The 22,658-nt window shown below is 33.1% G+C and overlaps 1 protein-coding gene across 1 annotated transcript; it reads left to right on the top strand.

The window, feature by feature from the left end:
- Nucleotides 1-2,020: 2,020 nt before the first annotated feature.
- Nucleotides 2,021-22,634, top strand: LOC134265951 (adhesion G-protein coupled receptor D1-like; the record flags this gene model as incomplete). The annotated part of the gene is made up of 13 exons (XM_062748152.1): nt 2,021-2,129; nt 2,303-2,375; nt 2,670-2,775; nt 6,766-6,818; nt 7,274-7,391; nt 7,561-7,667; nt 8,348-8,450; nt 8,619-8,769; nt 9,902-9,971; nt 10,097-10,157; nt 10,256-10,341; nt 21,866-21,992; nt 22,593-22,634. Coding segments are annotated over exons 5-13 (864 nt in total), but the record flags the coding sequence as incomplete, so codon positions are not given.
- Nucleotides 22,635-22,658: the final 24 nt, after the last annotated feature.

Here is a 22,658-nt window from a genome sequence, read left to right as displayed (position 1 = left end):
ATTTAATATCAAAATCACACATTTCCCCTAAGATATCACTACTATTAGTAGTTATATTGTCACCATTTTTTATACGCTTTATAGTATTATTATTTTGATGAGTTGATTCAAGTTTAAGGAAAAATGAGGAGTTTGTTTCTCCTTCATCTATCCACTTCGCACGGGATCTAATTTGGGCACCATTGGCTTTTTTATTGATCAGTTCTTTTAATTCAGATTCTAATTTTCTTTTTCTATTCATATCAATATCATTTGAATTTGATTTCTCCATAGCTGCTATTTCATTTTCTAGATGAATGATTTGACGTTTACGTGATTTACTAACAGTTTTACTATATTTTATAGTCTTTTATTTTAATTTTTAATTCCTCCCAAGATGATTGAGCATTTTCGTTTAATTTAGAATTGTGCTCTTAAAAGATCAAAATATAAGAATTGGAAAATAAATATATTTAAAAAAATTGAAGAAAGTTTGTGATACAAATTATTCAATTGATCGATTTCTATCCTTGTATATATAAATGTAAAACAAATACGAAATATGAATGAAACATACTTTTTTATACTCATAAAATGTGAACTGTCACGTATGCATTTTTTTGTGTATTCTATTCTATTCTACTGTATTTAACTATATAATTTTTATCTTTGATATGTACAATTCTTTTTCTATCCGATCCAGGGAGCTCCTGGCACCCCAGGTGAGGATATATCTGCGAGGGCCTCTGAGGAGGCATTACCTCCACAGTTATTGTTATTAAATTATTGAATAAAATATTAAAAAATGGAAAAAAAAAAAAAAAAAAAAAAACGTTCAAAGAAAAAGACTAAAATCGTTTACTTTTGGTTGCAGTGTTTGTTTTTTAAACTCACAAATTGAAATGAAACAAGATAAAATTAAGGAATCTGTACCAAAAAATTGACCCCTCAAAATTAATTAGGTTCCAAAGTTGTTTATCAATTTAAATATTTAAAAAAATAATAATAGAAATGGCAGCTTTCAATGCACAGTCTATAGAGCTACCAGGTAAGCAAGATCAGCGAAACATTTTAGTGCAATTTGACGTCATTTTAATTATGACGTTATTGTGTTCAATTGCGACGGCAGCCAACGGTATTGTGACGTGCCTGAGTCGACGCTGCGTTACAACGTATGCGCAGATCAACTAGATCGGGCCTAGCTAATATTTATTTGTATTTATTTTAAACAATCGGGCCTTGGCATGACGCTGCATTGCATATTTGCGCAGTAGTACTATGACGTCATAAACGTTAATTGTTTTCTGCACCATCGGACTTTGGCGTGTCAAACCGTCGGGGTTTGGCGCAGACCATCGGACTTTGGCGTGACCATCGCACTTTGGAGTCCCATCGCACTTTGGAGTCCTACAAATATATAAGCAATAATGTACTTTTTATCAATTTTGTTATTATATAAGACGCATAATTGGATGCAATATAAGATGCCAATACATATTCGATAATTATTTTTAGTTTATAATTTTGAAATACCGTAGAAACTCAGATTTTCGTGGGGGCAAAATTCTGTTCTTTTGTCATTTATAAATGTTTCATTGGCATTAGATTTCGTTTGTTCGAAAAGACTCCTATTTATAATAGGTTTATACATTAAGACTATTTTAATGTGATGGTCAATTTTTGCATTTTGCGATAATTTCTAAATCACAAAAAACTAAAAGATGCAGATATTATGTCGGGTATTCTCTGCCATAGTTTTTTCTTATTTATTTTTAATGAAAAAAATAACTTACAAAAAGTAAAGTTGTACAATGATAACCCTTTTCTGCTAAAGTTTCAACACATTCGTATAAATATAAATATTTCATGTACCATTTAATTTTGGTGCTAATTCTCAACAAAATCATTAAAAAAAAAACAAAATTCCTAAAGCTTTTTTCTGCTTTTACAGTATTGATTTGAAAATTGAAAATATATACCATATGAAAATGTTATAAAAAGCTTTAATTTCCAATCACTGAATAATTTTTTTTCTAATTTAGATCTAACAATAGAAAAAGTTCCGAAGCAAGAGATTGTGTTTCCAAAAAATACATCCATATCCCAAAACACCAAATTTCAATTACCAAAAGAAGCCCTTGACAGCCTTGGTAAGCCGATGTCCTATACGTAAACTTTGTTGATCAATGTTTCTTGACTTCCTGGTTTCAATTTGTTACTTTCACTTTAAAAAATCACACAAACTTAAAAAAAAATCGGGTTATTTGTGCAATAATAATTTTGTTGTAAACTAATTTCTTAAACTTATTCTTTGTTACTGTAGGTAATACTGTTGCGTTTACCGCTGTTAAATATGATGATTTCGGATCTGATTTTGAGTTTGAGCACACAGGAAAGTAAATATTAGGCCTGAAATATATTCTTTTTTATTTCAAAATATCTTTATGCAAAATCTTTCCATATCCACAGATTTTAAATGATTTTTGTATATTTACTTCTTCTTGGTAACATTTTTAAACTATAAAAAAAAAATCAAATATACCTTTAAAAGATCCTAAAGCTAATGATATTACATAAACGGTTTTGGTGAATTTAAAAGTCTATATTTAATATAACGATAGAAACCGTTTAATATGTTATAAAGATGCTAACAACTATTAATCTAATGAATTATTTTCCTTTATTATAAGAAAGAACATCAGTGTTGACTCGAGTGTTCTATCACTTACAATAGAGGATCTGAAGGACACTTCATTACAACCAAATAATATCACCCTGACATTTCAGCGAAAAAATGTGAGTAAATTTCTGATGTAAGAAGAATGTACGGTTTGGGTTTTATTGTGCCCTAAAATTTTCATGTTTTTAAAAATTATGAATATGGCTTTATCAATATTTGAGTAGATGAATATGATAAATCATTAAATGATATGGCATGAAGGAGGACTATTCTGGAAATATGACGTCACTTATTCGGTACATTTCTAAGTTTAATGTAGAAATGCCTTAGAGTGACTCATTTTTTGTGTGCTTATTTTCCCTTAGGAAATAGTGTCTGCCACCGTCGCCCGCTTCAAGTTTTAGCTCACCTGAGCCAAACGCTTAAGTGAGCTTTTCTGATCAAAATTTGTCCGTTGTCGTTGTTGTCGTTGTCGTAAACTTGTCACATTTTCATCTTCTTCTCAAGAACCACTGGGCCAATTTCAAACAAACTTTCTACAAAGTATCCTTGGGTAAAGGGGATTTAAGTTTATTCAAATGAAGGGCCACGTCCTTTTCCAAGGGGAGATAATTATGAATTAGAGAAAAATTAGTGGCATTTTTAAAAAATCTTCTTCTCAAGAACCACGAGGCCAGGAAAGATGAAACTCATGTGGAATCATCCTCAGGTAGAGTAGATTCAAGTTTGTTCAAATCATGACCCCCGGGGGTAGGGTGGGGCCAAAATGGCCGATCAAAGTTTTACATACGAATATATAAGAAAAATCTTCTTGTCAAGAACCATTGAGACAGGAAAGATGAAACTCCTGTGGAATCATCCCCAGGTAGTGTAGATTCAAGTTTGTTCAAATCATGACCCCCGGCGGTAGGGTGGGCCAAATGGCCGATAGAAGTTTAACATAGGAATATCTAGGGAAACCTTTTAAAATCTTCTTTTCAAGTACTTTAAAGCCATGCTTAGTGATATTTATAGGGAATCATCGTCAGGTAGTGTAGATTCAAGTTTGCTCAAATCATGACCCCCTGGGGGGTTAAAATTCAAGCCCCCCCCCTTCCTCAGTAAACTTTCAGTTCTGATCTGATATGTGCTTTTTCTTAGCCAATTGCTCAGGTGAGCGATGTGGCCCCTGGGCCGCTTGTTGGATATATTATGTAAACTGCTTTGAAATATGCATATCAAACAATCTTTATGGGCGACGGTGGCAGATTATGTTTCTTGAGAGGAAACTCCACTGAAAATTGATGTCTTCTGCAACTTAAAAAAAAATCGTGAAAATGCACAAGTTAATGACGTCACAATTAGCATTTTGGAGATCATAATTATGAGAAAAACGATATATATATATTGTTACTGCATGGAATTCCTATGATTCAGAAAGAATGAATTTTCAAACGGTCTGACACATAATATGGATTTTCGGAACGGTCCGTGATATGGGTATTGTGACGTCACCAGCATCAAACCGGTGTATTTACTACTTAGTATATGATAAATAAGAATTAACTATGCAATGAACCTGTGATTAATGTATGGGGTCCACGACGGCTGCGACCGTTCAACAGAGGACCTTTAGAATATTTATAGCCTGAGGGTTCCGTGTGTTATGCCCTTATTTAATATTTTTATTGATTATGTATTTTTACATCGATCATTGTTTGATATCTTCAACTTTAATTTTTTTTTTATTCTTTAGTTTCGCATATATGATTATGCTTAATGTTAAAAAAGAAGCTATTGAAGCCCGGAGGACCGGGCTGCTCTATACATATAAGTTTAAGTGTTAGTGTATGGGGATTTAGGTGGGAGAAGTTATTCAGAATTAAAGGTTTTCTAAACATCAAGAAGATTGTTAATCAGAATGTTTTTTTCCCTTTATATGGAATCCGGATAGGGCCACGCAGTTCAATATCGCATCATCGCACCATCGAGGTTTGAGTCGATAGTGCGATGACGCGATAATGCGATGACGATGAAGCAATGAAGCGATAACGATGAAGCGATGGTGCAATAGCGCGATGACGATGATGCGATGGCGCGATAGTGCGATGACGATGAAGCGATGGTGCGATGGAGCGATAAAGCGATGACGCGATGGCACGATAGCGATGCTGCGATGGTGCGATAGCGATGATACGATAACGCGATAACGATGAAGCGATGCTCTATCGTGTCATCATCAGTGCTCTATCGCACTATCGTCATTGCATTATCGCACTATCGCGCTATCGATTCTTATGCGCATGTGCTATTGAGAAAAGAAATGGCGTCAGGTAGTGAAGATTTGAACAGAATATATATGAGAATATATATAAGATATAGATCTTACTGGGCTAATAAACTTCACTTGGGCATTAAAATTAACCATGTCTTTCTTGCCAGACATATAACTAGTTAGAAGACTGTGAAAATATAGTTTGATAATCAAGATAAGTTTGACAATACACTCATCTTGAGACTGATGTAAAAGAAATCGAAATCCGCGTGATCTAGATTTTAGTTTTTAAACGGGGGGGGGGGGTTAATATTGTGGACTGGAAAATAATTACGATGGTTTTAGTTTCACTATGTTTGCAATTCATCTTTTATCCGCAAAATTCAACTCATCGTGAATGCTATCTTTAACTATTAAAAACAAGTAAATGCTATATACGAAATTTAAATTAATTTCTTGCATCGTGAAATCAGGGACCTATGTACTAGTATATAGGTCCCTGGTGAAATAAAAACCATCGCTATTGTACTTTCTGAGAAATCGTGAAATTTTAGCACCGTTAAATACAGTATTCACAACCAAGAAAATTAAAAGCAAACACAAAACAAAAGTCTTCCTCCCTTTCTCCTCTTGGTACATGTACTTCGTGTTTGTTATTTAAAATATGATTATCAAATACAAAATTTAAGTCAATTTATTATCACTGGGCAATCAAATCCTTGCTTGACTTTTAACTACTAATGGTAATACACATGGAAGTTCTTCTGTATAAAACCATGATTTCTTTATTATCGTATCCGTTAATGAAATATTCTTGAATCTTTTCATCAACAAACGCCATGTTGTGCAATGACTGCTGGGAATGCCATCCTATCTATAAAGTCGATAGAGCGATGGTGCGATGACACGATGTCGATAGCGCGATAAAGCAATAACAATGACACGATATAGCATCCCATCATCACTATCGCGCCATCGCATCATCGCTATCGCACCAACGCATCATCGCTATCGTGCCATCGCGTCATCGCATTATCGCTTCATCGTACCATCGCATCATCGTCATCGCGCTATCGCGTCATCGCTTCATCGTTATCGAACCATCGCGCCATCGTCATCGCATTATCGCGACATCGCACCATCGACTCAAATCTTGATGGTGCGATGATGCGATAGTGAACTGCGTGGCCCTATCCGGATTCCATACCTTTATAAATTACGAGATACACAATATATTTATTTCCATAAAGTGCATCTGTAAATATATATATGTTTTACATATTTAATATATAAAGTTGCTTATCATTTACTATCGAAGAAAAAACGACAGGTTCCTTCTTTTAGAACGTCGAATTTTACCTATTGAATAAAAACGTACTTTAATTACACAGTTCGTATTTTAAATTCTTAGAGTAAAATACATTTTTGAAAATATGTGATGCATATGTCTGGTTTCAATTTATATGTAATGCAGCAACATTCACATAAGAAAGGTTTATAAAGTTTAAAAGGGTACCATTTTTGTTCGTTTTCATCCGACTATAAGTTTTCAAAATATTCTCGACTGTCGTCTCCATCATTTAGACGCATGCCTTTTTCACATATATCGAAGCTGTTTGATGATCAACATGCATTTCCATTGTTTACCTTATTTCTTTCCCGGGCGACAATGGATGGTTACATCAATTTTTTCTTGTGATTACTTTAATAAGGGTTTGAATAATCCACGGCGAATTTCGATGCAAAAATAAGTCTGAGTTTGATAGGAGTTTGAAATGGTATAACATTCAAATTTTGAATAACTGAATATGAAGAAATATCTATGTTTATGTGTATATGTGGTCTGTTTCAGAGTAATGAAAACAACTCATTGTCAGATTGTGTGTTTCTTAACTTGTCAACAAAGTAAGTATAGTAAGTGAAGGATTTTAACATGAGTTCCAAAAGAACAATGTCATTGTTCAAGTAATTTTTCATAATCAAATAATACATTATGACTATTTTGCGAAAAAAAATCAAGATTCTTACTCAAAATTCTTTTCAAAATCCCGTCTTGATAATTCTATATTTTTTAAATTTTGTATTAATGAGCTATTAATAGAAACGGAAAAGATAGATAAAGGGTAACCGTAAAATATTTCATTTCTGTTTATCTTATTCTTATCATTTGTATTCTAAGGTTAAGTTTCATAGAATAAGGGGAAAAGAAAAGTGAAATGGTCTTCTTATGTTTGCTTTTTTACACATGAAAAAAAAATTATTGTTATGATTTTTTATATACAAAATTATCTTTCAATTATTTAACAGAACAAAAATAATCCAAATTTTGATTATTAATATAAGTTTATTATGCACCTTAGCATGTGGAGCGACAAGGGATGTAGCGTAAATTTCACGAACAGTTCCCTTACTGTCTGTTCCTGCAGCCATCTTACTAATTTTGCAATTCTGATGAGTTTGTCGGATGATTTATACGTGGTAAGCCTTATTAAGCCTTAACCGAAAACTTTAAAATCAGTTCCAAATCCTTGGCATTGGAATTATTCGAATGTGCTCATTTTTTAAACGTAGAGATTTAATTTTTTGCTGCTGTATCTTTGAAACATATATTCAATAAATACTTAAGATAAACATTATGTGTTTACAGGTATCTCGGAAAGATTATGAGAGATTAAGAATGATTTCCATCATCGGTTGCAGTCTCTCTATCCTTGGAGCCTTTGTAACGATAATCATATATCTGTATTTTTGGAGGTGAATTTTATATTAGTTTACCTAACAATATAGACTTTAAATTTTATGTTGTATCTTTCTGTAAATATGAGAAAAAGGAGAGGGGGATAGAAAATGAGATAATGAGAGAGAAAGTTTTCTTGAAAGTACTTGTTTACAGGACCACCAAGCACCCCTCCTCCATTCCTAACCCCACCATATTCAACCCCGGGGTTTGTTAAACATTTTTATTAACAAATTATACTGATTTTATTTTCATTATTTATACTATAGGGAAAAAAAATGAAACCCTCTAAAACACTATACATTATAATTTTATTGGGGGGAGGGGTATTTTGAGTTTTTTTGAGATTTTTAGCTATGGCACACATGATGACTGAGTGTAATAAATATGATTTTTTGGGAGAAAGTCCAACAAATCCCGGGGTTGAATATCAGGGTGGGTAGGGGTTGTCGTGTTCAGGTACACAAGTACATATGTACCTGTGTTACAGATGTTATGTGTTTAATATTTTACTTTTAAAAGATCGCAGCAATCCCGTCGATCAACGTTGGTTGACAACCTATGTATTCAACTTTGTGTTGCATATCTATTGTAAATTATGAGATAGAGAGAAGGGGAAGAGAACGGTATAATGAGAGAGAGAGAGTTTTATTAGTAATAACTGATGGCGTTTCAATAACATTTTCCTTTGAAATAGATATATAAAATCCCGTCGATCAACGTTGGTTGTCCACCTGTGTATTGCACTTTGTGTTGCATATCTCATGTTCTTGACAGCAGTAGAACATACGGATAACAAGGTATGTATGAATGATTGATAGAAGACCTTCTTTTCAAATACATGCAAAGCATTCAAAACTGCGCTTTGAAAGCAACCCTGTCCGTACCGTTTGTAATTACTTGCATTATTAATCTGTATTTTATATTATGATATTTCAAGAATATATTTACACCTTTTCTACTTTTAGACCGGTTGTGTTGTCATTGCTGCCTTATTACATTACTTCTTCCTGGCTATGTTCTGTATCATGTTGTGTCTCGGTATTGACCTAGCAGTAGCCATTCTCGATGTGTTCAATTCGAGGTCAAGTTCTGCAGTCTTTTACCTTGTTGGATGGGGTAAGGGCAAATAATTATCTATGTAAATTGAATGTTTACATCACCCACATATGAATAAATCCTTTATAAGATACAAAATACTTTAGGCTCATAAATAAATTATAAAAAAAAAAATAACTGTTTGTAAACAATATAACTCCACAAAAAGAAAAAGGCTGTTAAAATTAACAAATATTAACGGTGAGGTCTCTGACATTTGAATATAACAAATGCATCAATTAATAAATCTCATGCATATACATATGAATGCATATTTTATTATATCATGAAACACACTATATAAAATTGAATTTATATTTCTATAAATGAATTGGTGGTATCGCATTACTGCCAAAAGTAACATTTGCTAACTATTGCACAAACTTACCTATAGTGCATTTTTGTCAAAATTTAAGTAACCTTGTCTTTCCGCTCCTTCTGAAAAGGGATTTTTAGCCGGGCTTATTGCTAAAAGAGCAATTGCCGGCTTATGTGATCCTGTTCAAGGCAGGATGTTGACCCCATAGTCGCCATTTTAAAGTTACGTGCAAAAATATAGTTCTTACTCTCAACCGCTTTTGAGATAAAACAAACGCTAAATAAAGCAACAAAAACAAGTTTTATCTATATAAAATAAACATTAGTATTAATGACTTTGAAAACTTCATAAGTCAAAGAACATAGTTCATTAGCGTAAGGATTTTTGATAATCAGTGTTACCGTAGTTCTCTACACATACGAGGTAAAGCAGGAGAGGGAACCAGACTGGCCTGTTTATTTACATTCAGCTGCGGTACCAGATTAATTCTGATTCTGACAAAATCGGACCGTGGTATTAGGATTGAAAAACTCACTGTCAGTGTCTTATCATTTATATTGATAATTTTAAAATATTTTTTTCATCAGAGTATAAACGTGATTCATGTAAGAAATCCATTCTACTCTGTAAATGAGCCCGACTCTCTGTACTTCTGAGTACTTTGATTAAGTTTGGAGAAAGAACTTTATTTACTCATCAATTTATTATTATAATTATAAGTTTTTGCTTGTCGTATATTTTTCAGGTAAATTGATTTCTTTCTCTGGCTGGCTCCCAACTTTCTAAAACGATACTACGTCCTCGTTCTTAGCCTTTTTATGTTCCTCTTTGTAGGTTTACCAGCGGTGATTGTAGGTATTACACTTGGTGGATCACAACTGGACGGATATGGGGATGAAAGATAGTGAGTAAAATGTATTGTTAGCTAATGTATGTATAACCAACAATTAAAAATGACTTCAAACAATTAAAAGGAAAGTAGGAAACTCACCAAATGCTCTACTGCCATTTCATATTTTTATTCACTAGCTGTTGGTTAAGGGATTCTTCGTTATATGGATTCATAGTTCCAGTCTTGTGTATCATCTCGGTAAGCTAAGATATTTATCCCCATTACATTGATTTAGAAATACAGAAATGCCAAAAACATTTTGTTTGCTTTGTTTATATATTTCTGAAATACTCCAGGTTAACCTAATAATCGTCATCGTTGTTATGAGAATGATGTACACATCAGCTTTCATGGCGAAGAAATCACTGAGAGAAAAAACGATGTAAGTAAAGGAAAACATTAAGGTAGTACGAGTGTGAAATCAAAGTAATGGAAAACAAATGATTTTGGTATAAATGAATACACATATGTATAAGCAATGCATGATTATAATATAAAGAAAAAGAGTGTAGCCGTTTGCCCCCTAGCGGTTGCCAAACTAAGGGAGGTAACTCTGTGTGATATTTTCCTTATAAATATAGTCCACACACCAACTTAAAAAAAATAGGTCAAAGATTATGTAAAATTTTGAAATGTTAATTTTTATTAAGCAAGGAACATCTGTTCTAAAATTTAAAACAAAAACTTTTTTTTTAACAAATTCTAAACTGTGCTTGCGGCGCCACCTATGACGTCTAATTTTTCTGACCAAAATACATAAGTTGTGGATCTTAATCAAATTATAAAACATAGACAGAGTAATGGAATCAGAAAAAACAATTTATTTTTATAAAAAATAACAACAATCAATCACTTTGTCCAAATTTCAGAAAAAAGAGTGGAGCCGTTTTGAAAATATTTCACCCGAATTTCCTCTGATCAGCTTTTCTCTGCAAAATTCTTGTGTTTACAACTGCTCTTAATTCGTTTTCATTCATAACTCAATAAAAACAACTAAAATGGAAAATGGACATGATACAATATTCTCTGAACTATATATTACCTAAACAATATTCATTTTTAAAATAAAAAAAAAAGTTATTTCATTAAATGTCCTCCATAGCCATCTATAATGTCCAATGATTCGAAACAATAAAATATGAGAAATATATGAATTGTTATCACATATTTTACAATATGCAGAGTAATGGAAATAAAAAATGCATAGGTTTTACATGAACAATAACAGTAATTAATTATTGTGTCCAAGTTTTAGAAAAAAGAGTGGAGCCATTTTGAAAATATTTAGCCCGAAATTCCTCTGATCTGCTTTTCTCTGCAAAATTTTCATGCTTACGACTTCTCTAAAATCAGTTACATTTCAATAAAAACAATCTAAATAAAAAATGAACATGGCACAATTTTATGATCTATAAATTACCTGAACAACTTTCATTTGTAAAATAAAAAAGAAATTAATGTTTCACAGTGTACGATCTTACAATATGCCAGCTATTATTTTCCATTGACTAACAATGAGAAATGAGAAATATGAATCCTTGTCACATATGTTACTACATGCAGAGTAATGGAAACAAAAAATGTATAGGTTATACATGAAATATGACAAAAATCAATCAATGAGTCCAAGTTTCAGAAAAAATATTCAGCCCGAATTTCCTCTGAACATCTTTTCTCTGCAAAATGTTCATGTTTAATAATAAAATTATTCCAATAACATTTCCAAATTATACAATATGTATTAAAATGAATATTAAGTTTTATGAAATAATATTTTATACCTGAACTGTCATTACAAGCATATAAAACAATAATTTTTTGTTGTATTATGAGCTCAGACTGTTGTTTTATGAGCTCAGACAAAACTTGACTAGTTTAAATAATGGAAGAGGTTTAGAAAACCATGAACCTGTGTGACATTTAACCCAGGGCATACAAATACAAAACAGTATATCAATGCATGGAAAAAGTGCAGGAACATCATAATTTCTTATATTTCGACCAAGTTCCACCACACTGTCATTGGTAGACAAAAAATCAAAAAAGCTCGTAGGACAGTCCTGTCCTTATGTTTACTGCTTTCACCTCGATCTTTGTCATTGTGGTACATTTTCTTTCCCCCGGTCCTTATTCCAGTTATCTCTCTTACTTTTGGATGATTGGAGTCTTTGGTAGTACATGTACATGTAAATATGTACTGGCTGAAGTGGTTTTCTCCATTGATGGCCAAAATTTGTAGTATATGTGTAGCATACGCTCTGGCTAAAATAAAATAAATTATATTCATTATATATTTATTTATTTAGGTAAACTTAACTAGAAGAGATATGGTATAATAATTGCTATACTCCCCTACCAAATACTGATATAACATATACATGTACAATACAAAAGAATACATAATAAGAGATGCATCTCATTCATTTAAAAATTATCCACTATAGACTTGAGTCACTTGACTTTTCAAAAGTAGGTCAAATTTCAAAATCAGTTCAATTAGTATGCCCTGGGTTAAAGTTTTTTCAAGAGGCAATCAAATTCAATGATGAAGGTAAAATATTTTACCCATAAAAAAATCTCTCGTTGCTGGTATTTTGTCTTTATCATGAGAACTCCTCTACAGCACATCCAGAAGCCTGCAAAGTTCCTTCCCGAACTTCATTTGTAGACATATTCTGCTGCCTGTGAAACAACAAGGATATTTGAGGATAAACAAGTCCTTGAACAAGATATGTTTATAAAATACTTATTGCCCATTACCCCAGATAATTGGAATTTTTCTAAGTCAAATGGACATAACTCTGTAAAAAAATTCCCTGATCTTACCTACCCAAAACAAACCTTGACCTAGATATTATTATGATAAATCTGTATACCAAATTTCATTTCAATACATGCAACCTCTGCAAAGAAAATAAACAGAAATTGGTGGTGGACCGACCGACTAACAGACATACAGCTGCAAACAGACAGCTGCAAAAGCAGTATGCCCTCCCTTGATACTGATATCATACCCCTAACTGGGAAAAAAATCATACCTGTATGTACAATTATCAGTAATGAATTAAGTATATTAAATTAAATAACACAGTGACTATAAGTTTCTTGAAATTATAATGATATGACCTCGAATGTGATTTGACACTCACTAGGAATTGACTTTCATAGAATTTTCTTGACTTTCCATGTTACTTATAAATAAAAGTAAATGACAAGGAATTGTGCTATAATGTATCAAATGATCTAATAAAATAAAACCCCTTACCATAAAAAATATGTGTTAAATTTTTGCATACCAACATATTTCCCCCCAGCCACCACAACCCTATCATCATTTTTTATATGTAGATGTGTATCCCTTATGGCCTTATCTGAATTATCACAATGTGTAACTAGTGCTAATTGTAACGGGAACCGTTACAGATGTTCCCCAAACGCTCCCCAACTCCTTTTTGGTGCCATATTCCCTGTAAGCTTCATTAAATAAGACAAACTCTGTGCATTTTTGACTTTAACAACGTTTTCTCAGAAGGATACCAATTATATTCAAATTTTAGCATTGTACCCGTGCGCATGTGAATGCATGTGCGTTATGATCATATCATCTTGTCTACACTATCTACATATTTTAATATACAATATATTAAAGCATTCAGTCCAAAAGTATGAAAAATCACTCTTTCAAGTGTATTTTTCATTTCACGTGTCCCAAATGCACGCACGTGCATGCACGTGCATGATGACCATACCTTCTTGTATGAGTCCCTTATATCTATATTCTAAATCCCATCCTGTTTGGTTGAAAAACAAGGGATTTATAGCCATTTCAAGTTTAAGCCAATCAGATTGCAGCACACGTGCATGCGCGTGATTTCATGATTTTTTTCAATATAATATTGTAGGATATCCTAATGCATTACTATGTTTTAAATTTCAAAGCACTTCGTCAAAAAACAAAGGAGATATAGCCATTTAAAGTTTCAGCCAATCAGATTGCAGCACGCGGGCATGCGCATGCTTTCATGAAAATTCTTATATATCATGCTGTATAGATCTTCATAATGTAGGTCTATGTTCAAAATTTCAAAGGATTATGACAAGAAACAAGAAAGATATTGAGACTTTAGTTTCAGCCAATCAGAGAGAAGCACACGTGCATGCGCGTGAGATCTTACTTTTTTGACCATGTCATTTTGTCTATGCTTCTAATATATACTTATAATATGAGTTTCAAAGCATTTCATTAATAATTTAAATAGTTACGTCTGTATCAATTATATTGGATATTTCACGTGTTGCACGCGCGAGCTCTTGCAAGCACATGTGCATGAACATGCTTTCATGATAAATCTTATATTACAGGCTGTAGATCTCCCTAATGTATGATTATGTTCAAAATTTCAAATGATTTTATCAAAAAACAAGAAAGATATTGAGACTTTAGTTTCAGCCAATCAGAGCGAATCGCACGTGCATGCGCGTGCGATCTTTGCTATTTTGACCATGTCATCTTTTGCATACTACTCATATATCCTTACATTATGAGTTTCAAAACATTTCGTCACAAAATAGAAAAGTTACGGTTATATCAATTATAAATTGGTCATTTCAAGTTTTGCACGTGCGCGCTCTTGCAAGCACGTGCGCGCAAAATGACCTTGATTCCGCAAATCTACATAACATGCCTACTTACCCTAAAAAGGTTTCACCTAAGTCGGATGTGTAGTTTACAAGATCACTCGCGGACAAGATTTTCCCAGGAAGAAAAATAATAAGAATAATAATAACTAGTGCTAATTGTAACGGGGACCGTTACAGATGTTCCCCAAACGCTCCCCAAATCCCTTTTTGTGCTTAATTCGTGTAAGACATTTTTAAAAATATGATCAGTATCGAAGGATTTCATCAAAGAATTATAAAGGCTACAATGCTATCAACTATATGTCATTTAACGCATTGTACCCGCACGCACGTGTATGCACATGCAAGATGATTATGGCATGTTGTCTAAACCATTAACATTACTTTATATCGTGAGAATAAATAAAAAATCATAAAAATATAAATGTTACCGTTTTTTAGATAAATTGGTCATTTTGCGTCTTTCGCGAACGCACATGCATATATGCATGTTCTACATTCATTTTGATAGTTCCATAATGAAGGAATCCATTATACATGTAGCTATTCATAGTCTAAATTTTATCCCGTTTCATTGAAAACTAAGAAAGTTATAGAGATTTAATGTTTCAGCCAATCAGATTGCAGCACAGGTGCATGCGCATGCTTTTCATGATAATTCTTATATATCATGCTGTAGATCTTTATAATTTATAACCATGTTCAAAATTTCAAAGGACTTTGTCGAAAAACAAGAAAGATATTGAGACTTTAGTTTCAGCCAATCAGAGCAAAGCACACGTACATGCGCGTGAGATTTTGACCACGTCCTCTTGTTTCAGCTTCTAATATATCCTTATATTATGAGTTTCAAAGCATTTCATATAGAAATTAAATAGTTTCGTCTATATCAATTATATTGGACATTTCTCATGTTGCACGTGCGCGCTCTTGCAAGCACATGTGCATGCAAATGCTTTTATGATAATTCTTATATATCTGGCTGTAGATCTCCCTAATGTATGACTATGTTTAAAATTTCAAAGGATTTTATCAAAAAACAAGAAAGATATTGAGACCTTAGTTTCAGCCAATCAGAGCAAAGTGCACGTGCATGCGCGTGAGATCTTGCTATTTTGACCACGTCATCATGTCTATGTTACTAATATATCCTTACATTATGAGTTTCAAAGCATTTCATCAAAAATTGAAAAAGTTACGACTATATTCATTATATTGGTCATTTCACGTGTTGCACGTGCGCACTCTTGCAAGCACGTGCGCCCAAAATGACCTTCGTTCGGCAAATCTACATAACATGTCTACTGACCCCAAAAACATTTCACCTTAGTCGGATGTGTAGTTTACGAGATCATTCGCGGACAAAAAAGTGCCCTGGAAGAAGAAAAATAATAATAACTAGATAAGATCTCGTTGCGAGCAACGAGTAGGTCTTCCGTTGAATTTCTCGATAAGATGAGATGTGATTTTGACTGAGATATTTGTTTAGAGAGAATGACATTGAGTTTTCCCTAGTTAAAGTTAAATCTTATTTTTATCACGATATTCTGAACATCTTTTGTTTGATAAGGCTAATGAAATAATCCCCCTTTTCGAGACACAAAGTATAAAAATTATAGCATTTTGGTCCTTTGCGACCCCTAATTACGTAACATATGATAAAACATATTATTATATATTGTTGCAAATCGTTAAAATGAATACTTTGGCATCAGTATTGTATAACAAAATATTGATCGTTAAAAGTTATAGATAAAAGACCTTTGGCCCCTCTGAGCCCCTAATTTAAGGGGCCAGCCCCTTTTTCTTGATATCAAATGAAAGGTCTTGTGATTTCGAAGATTTTTTGTCAACACTTATTTAGAGATTTCTTTTCGTTGTGGAGATATGCTCAATAAAATATTTAGGGGCCACTCCTTCAAGTCCTTAATGGGGCCGTTTTAGAAAAATTCAAAGTATGCATATTGTTTAGAACATTATTCTGACCCTCTTTTGTTCAATATTGCTTATCAAAATATTCCCCCTTTTTGAGATATAAAGCGTCAAAGATTTGACATTCTGGCCACTTGTGACCCCTAATGACGTAACATTTGATCAAAATTTTATCATAAATTGTTGCAAATTGTAAAGATAAATACTTTTGCTTCAGTAATGTATTACAAAATATTGATCATTAGAGAGTTATAGATAAAAGAATATTGGCCCCTCTGAGCCCTTAATTTAAGGGGTCAGCCCCTTTTTCTTGATATCAAATGAAAGGTCTTGTGATTTTAAAGATTTTTTGTTCAACACTTATTCAGAGATTTCTATTCGTTGTGGAGATATTCAAAATGAAAATATTTAGGGGCCACTCCTACAAGTCCTTAAAGGGGCCTTTTTACAAAATTCAAAGTATACATATTGTTTACAACATTATTCTGACCATCTTTTGTTCAATATTACTTATCAAAATGTTCCCTCTTTTCATGTATGGAGCGTCAAAGTTTCAGTATTCCGGCCCCTTATGGCCCCTAATTATGTAACATATGATCATAATTTTACAATATATTGTTGCAGATTGTTAAGATAAACACTTTTGCTTCAGTAATTTATAACAAAAAAATGATAGTGTAAGAGTTATAGATGAAAGTCTTTTGGCCCCTTTAGGCCCCTTATTTGAGGGGTCAGTCCTTTTTTCTTCATATCAGATGAAAGATCGTCAATTTTCTGACAACTTTTATTCTGTATGTATAAGCAAAATGTTTATAGATAAGAAGATATAATTGAAAATATGTCAAATTGCGTGAGATATTTTTGAGCCATTTTTTAAACTCAGGCAAGCTTTGGTACCTCTGGCGCTGCAGAGCTCTAGGCTCAAAATGGCACTTCTACAATCCTTTCTTTATCTACACTGAAAATCTCAACTTCATATCTCAAGTCATTAAGGAGGAGTTACCAGGACAAGCAGGCCCACTGAAAATCAGAAAATCCTACATATCTCATGACCGGAAGTGACGATCTCAATACAAAAAATTTCCAATAAGGTTCAGATCGATATCTACTAGATCTGAAAGTTTCGTGAAAATCTATCGAGCCGTTTGCGAGAACTCGCGTGCACAAAATCGGTAAGAATAATAATAAAAAAAATAATAATAGGGAAAAAGAAACCGAACGAAAACAATAAGGTCTTCCGTTGGAAACGGAAGACCTTAACTAGAGCAAAGCTCGTTGCAAAGCAACGAGTAGGTCTTCCGTCCGGTTTTGACCGGAAGTGCCGAAAGTGACATCAAAAAAGAAAGCAATGAGCTAAGTCGTCTCCAGTGACTTTATAATTTCAATTTTGCATCAAAAACCTTCAAAATAAGCGATTTTTGGCTACTTCCGGTTTGACCGGAAGTGACGCCGACGGACGGAAAATTAATTTTTATGCTACCAGAAACATATGTTATCCAAAAACCTGTCAAGAACGGCAAAAATAAGCGTTTTCCGACTACTTCCGGTTTGGCCGGAAGTGACGACGCCGGACGTATTTTGATGACTCTAATAGATAAAGCTTGACATTTTGAACAACTTTGCTTCTTTGACGTATTACAAATTTTCAATACTTTTTGAGACATAAAGTAAAAACTTTTGGCCCCTCTAGGCCCCTCGTTTTAGGGGCCAGCCCCTTTTACAAGATATCATTTGAAAGATCTTAAAATTCTACACTTCTTTTGTTCTATATGTTTTAACAAAATATTTCCAGGTAAAAAGATATCGTAGAAAAGGTGTTAAAAATTTTGAAATTCGCGATACGACAATTTTCGGGCCATAGCGAGCGCCGACGTGCGGCACTTCCGAAAAAAATGAAATACTTTATACATATCTATAGACTTTGGTCTATCATACCTCAAAGTTTCATGATTCTATCTTGAGCCATTATTGAGAAAGTCTGGAGACAACCTGACCCTTCAAAAATCATAAAATCGACAATATCTCCAAACCGGAAGTGACGTCATCAAATCGGAAAAAAATGCATAAGGTTCAAGTTATGTTACATAAGTCCTGAAAGTTTCATGAAAATCCATCGAGCCGTTTTTGAGAAATCGCGTGCACAAAATCAGTAAGAAAAAAAAGAATAATAACTAGATACGATCTCGTTGCGAGCAACGAGTGGGTCTTCCGTCCGATTCTTGATAAGATGAGATAAGATTTTGATTGAGAATTTCATTCTACAATAATGATAAAGATTGTGAAGAAGAACGATTTTGCCTCCATAATCTCTAAACAGACATTGAACATAAAGACTTAAAAATTCGACTTTTGGCCCCTCACGGCCCCTAATATTAGGGATCAGCCCTTTTTTCTTCATATCATCTTAAAGCTCTCAGAATTTTGAACACTTTTTGTTCAGCAACTATTCAGAGATTCTCTTTCGTTTTCAAGTTATTTGAAAAAGAAATATTTAGGGGCCACCCCTTCAACTCCTTAATGGGGACGTATAGCGAAAAATGAAAGGTTGTATATTGTTCAGAACATGATTTTGAACATTTTTTGTTCAATACTACTTATCAGAATATTTCCCACTTTTGAAATATAAAGCGTCAAAGATTGAGCATTCTGGCCCCTTGTGGCCCCTTATTATGCACCATACGACATTCAAAAAATAATAAATAGTTTTAGATTGTTGAAATAAACATCATTGCTTCAGTAATGTATAACAAAATATTGACTGCTAAAAAGTTATCGATTAAAGACTTTTGGCCCCTCTCGGCCCTTAATTTGAGTGCCCAGCCCCTTTTTCCTGATTTCATCTTAAAGCTCTCTGGATTTTGAACACTTTTTGTTCAACAACTATTCAGAGATTCTCTTTCGTTTTCGAGTTATTTGCAAAAGAAATATTTAGGGGCCACCCCTTCAACTCCTTAATGGGGACGTATAGCGAAAAAGTAAAGGTTGCATATTGTTCATAACATTATTTTGAATATCTTTTGTTCAATATTACTTATCAAAATATTTCCCACTTTTGAGATAAAAAGCGTCAAAGATTTAGCATACTGGCCCCTTATGGCCCCTTATTATGCACCATAGGACATTCAAAGCATAATATATAGTTGTAGATAGTTGAGATAAACATTCTTGCTTCAGTAATGTATATAAAAAAATTGACTGCTAAAGAGTTATCGATTAAAGACTTTTGGCCCCTCTCGGCCCTTAATTTGAGTGCCCAGCCCCTTTTTCTTGATCTCATCGTAAAGCTCTTAGGATTTTGAACACTTTTTGTTCAACAACTATTCAGAGATTCTCTTTCGTTTTCGAGTTATTTGCAAAAGAAATATTTAGGGGCCAACCCTTCAACTCCTTAAAGGGGACGTAAAGCGTAAAACTAAAGGTTGCATATTGTTCATAACATTATTTTGAACATCTTTTGTTCAATATTACTTATCAAAATATTTCCCACTTTTGAGATATAAAGCGTCAAAGATTGAGCATTCTGGCCCCCTGTGGCCCCTATTTATGTAACATATGACATTAAAATTATAATATGCAGTTGTAGATTGTTGAGATTAACATTTTTGTCCTCTATCATCCCTGAAAAAATCAGATTTCTAGCTTGAGTCGTTATTGAGTTCCATCACAGACATGGAGGTCATCAAAATTTCAATCAAAGGGCGATACATGTAACTCCCGACCGGAAGTGAATTTCAAAAAAATGAAAAAAACGTATAAGGTTTAGATAAAGATACATCTTCTCCGAAATTTTCAAGAAAATCGGTCGAGCCATCTCCGAGAAATCTTCTGCACAAAAATTGTGAAGAAAAAAAAAGAATAATAATAATAATAATAATAAAAGTGAAAAAGAAACAATAGAATAATAGAAGGGTCTTCCGTTGGAGACGGAAGACCCTAATAATAATAAAAGTGAAAAAGAAACCTAAGAATAACAAGAAGGTCTTCCGCTGAAGACGGAAGACCTTAATAAGAAACAGAGTAAAAACAATATGTTCCCCAACTTCGTTTGGGGAACATAAATATAGATGCAGCATTAACACGTTTTTGTTTGAAGATTTCAACACAATTTGAGTTAGTATTATGAATCATATTTATTCAATTTTTAAGACATATTTTCCAACAGAAAATCTTTTCTACCCATACCTGAATCTAATTTTCTTCAAACTTTTGCTTCAACTTACATTACAAATTAGTTTCTTTGCAATCTCCGAGCAGTTTGTTTACATATAAAATGCCGGGTTATGTACTTTCACAACGGGGAATAACTCTAAGAATATCTCGAGGAAAAAATATGAACATTACGGAATCGCTCGGCATCTCTTGATACAGTTGATTTCTAGTTGATATTAGGCCTTATTCTGTGCAGTCAATTCCAAAAACTTTTATTTAACACATTGTCTAGCCTCTGGGATACAAGAACCCGACACTTCTTGATACTGATAGACTGTCGAAATATGGGCACACATGTACACGGTCACAGGACAGGTGTAATTTTGAGCCCCAGTAACCGTGTTTGGCGTTTTACATGTATCCGATACTTTTTTCTTACCGCTTTTTGAATAGACACTAATCAACTTCTGCTTCTGACTGGTTTCTGTATTTAAAAAATCCGTTTGCGAGTGGCAAAGCCGCCCTCGGCATATGCTCGGAACGTCCCATTTTCCGTTGTTCGTCATTTTGGGAAATCCAGAGCTGTCGTTACTATGGAGATCGGAAACGGGTCAGTTGTCGTAAAAATACGAGACGTACTTGATGACAATGCAGATATTATGATACTCATTTTTAATCAGAAAAAAAATAAGTAGTAAATTTGAATGTAGAATATTATTAATTATTTAATGATATAAACACTTTTACTGACATTATTTTGAATGCAACTCTTACAACTTTCGTTCCAATTTTTGTTACGTAATATGCTCACACCCATACAACCTTAATCATAGTTTTTATGCTCACTTTCTTTGGATACCCGTGAATATTCTAGCTTGTATGATATCAGTAATGCATATACATTTGTCGTATCTTTAGACCCTAAAGTATAAATAAATTTACGGCATGATCAATAGTTTATTAGTATATAAAATTCATTTTTTGAACTATTTTCTGACTGGAAGGGAAAATGGGCATTCATGTTTTAAAGAAATGACTGGAATGAAAATGGATATTAAGAATTTTTTTTTACTGAAAACTTAATTTCATTTATTGAGGAAAATGACAAATATGTTACTAAATTAAAAAAAATTAAGATGTACAAACAAGTAATAGTCATGATATTGATTAATTTTCATTTACAGAAGCGGCGTTAGAGGAATGTGTGCATTGCTTCCCATTCTGGGTTTGACCTGGGTGTTTGGAATTCTCTCAATTAATGAAGATCTTATATTCTTCCAGTATCTATTTGCTATATTGAACTCCTTGCAGGTACAATTTGATTAATTTTGCTAGACAAAATAAATAAATGAATACGGTTCAGGAAAGAAAAAATGTTTCAGTTGAGATACCCTCTCTTGTTTTAATCATTTACTAATATACCTTAATATGGTCACTTAAGACAAATACCCGTCACTTCTTTTTGTAAGGAATCTGTTTTAATATAAATTTAAAACATTTAAGAAATGAATTTAATTTTTGAAGATTCATGAGGTTGTGAACTACGACGCTTCACGCCGGCATATTTCATGAAGATCGTTAGCGCTTCATGATAGATATGCCGGCGTGAAGCGTTGTAGTTCATATACCTCATGAATCTTCAAAAAATTAAATTCATTTCTTATATTTACATTATTTTTCTGGTGACTTGACATAAATTTACGCCGTTCAACTGTCATTTTTAAAACAAAACAGTGTGCACTATATATTTTTTACTTTTTGACGTCAATAGCGGTATTATGACGTAATAATGGATACTCATTTGTGATACATACCTGATGTAGTTCATGAGAAAATATACTGCATTTTATTTTGTAAAGAATCATAGGGGAAATTTATTGGAAATGTAAATATTATTCTTCTACTTTTTAGGGTCTTTTCATATTCCTTTTCCATGTTGTTTTGAATTACCAGGTAATAAATTTTGATTCTTTTCTT

This window comes from Saccostrea cucullata, unplaced genomic scaffold (assembly GCF_032062105.1).
Source record: "Saccostrea cucullata isolate Sc308-1 unplaced genomic scaffold, CSIRO_AGI_Scuc_v1 ctg10568, whole genome shotgun sequence".
Lineage (NCBI taxonomy): Eukaryota > Metazoa > Mollusca > Bivalvia > Ostreida > Ostreidae > Saccostrea > Saccostrea cuccullata.
Note: the sequence above shows the minus strand (reverse complement) of the source record. Positions and strands in the feature narration are given on the sequence as shown.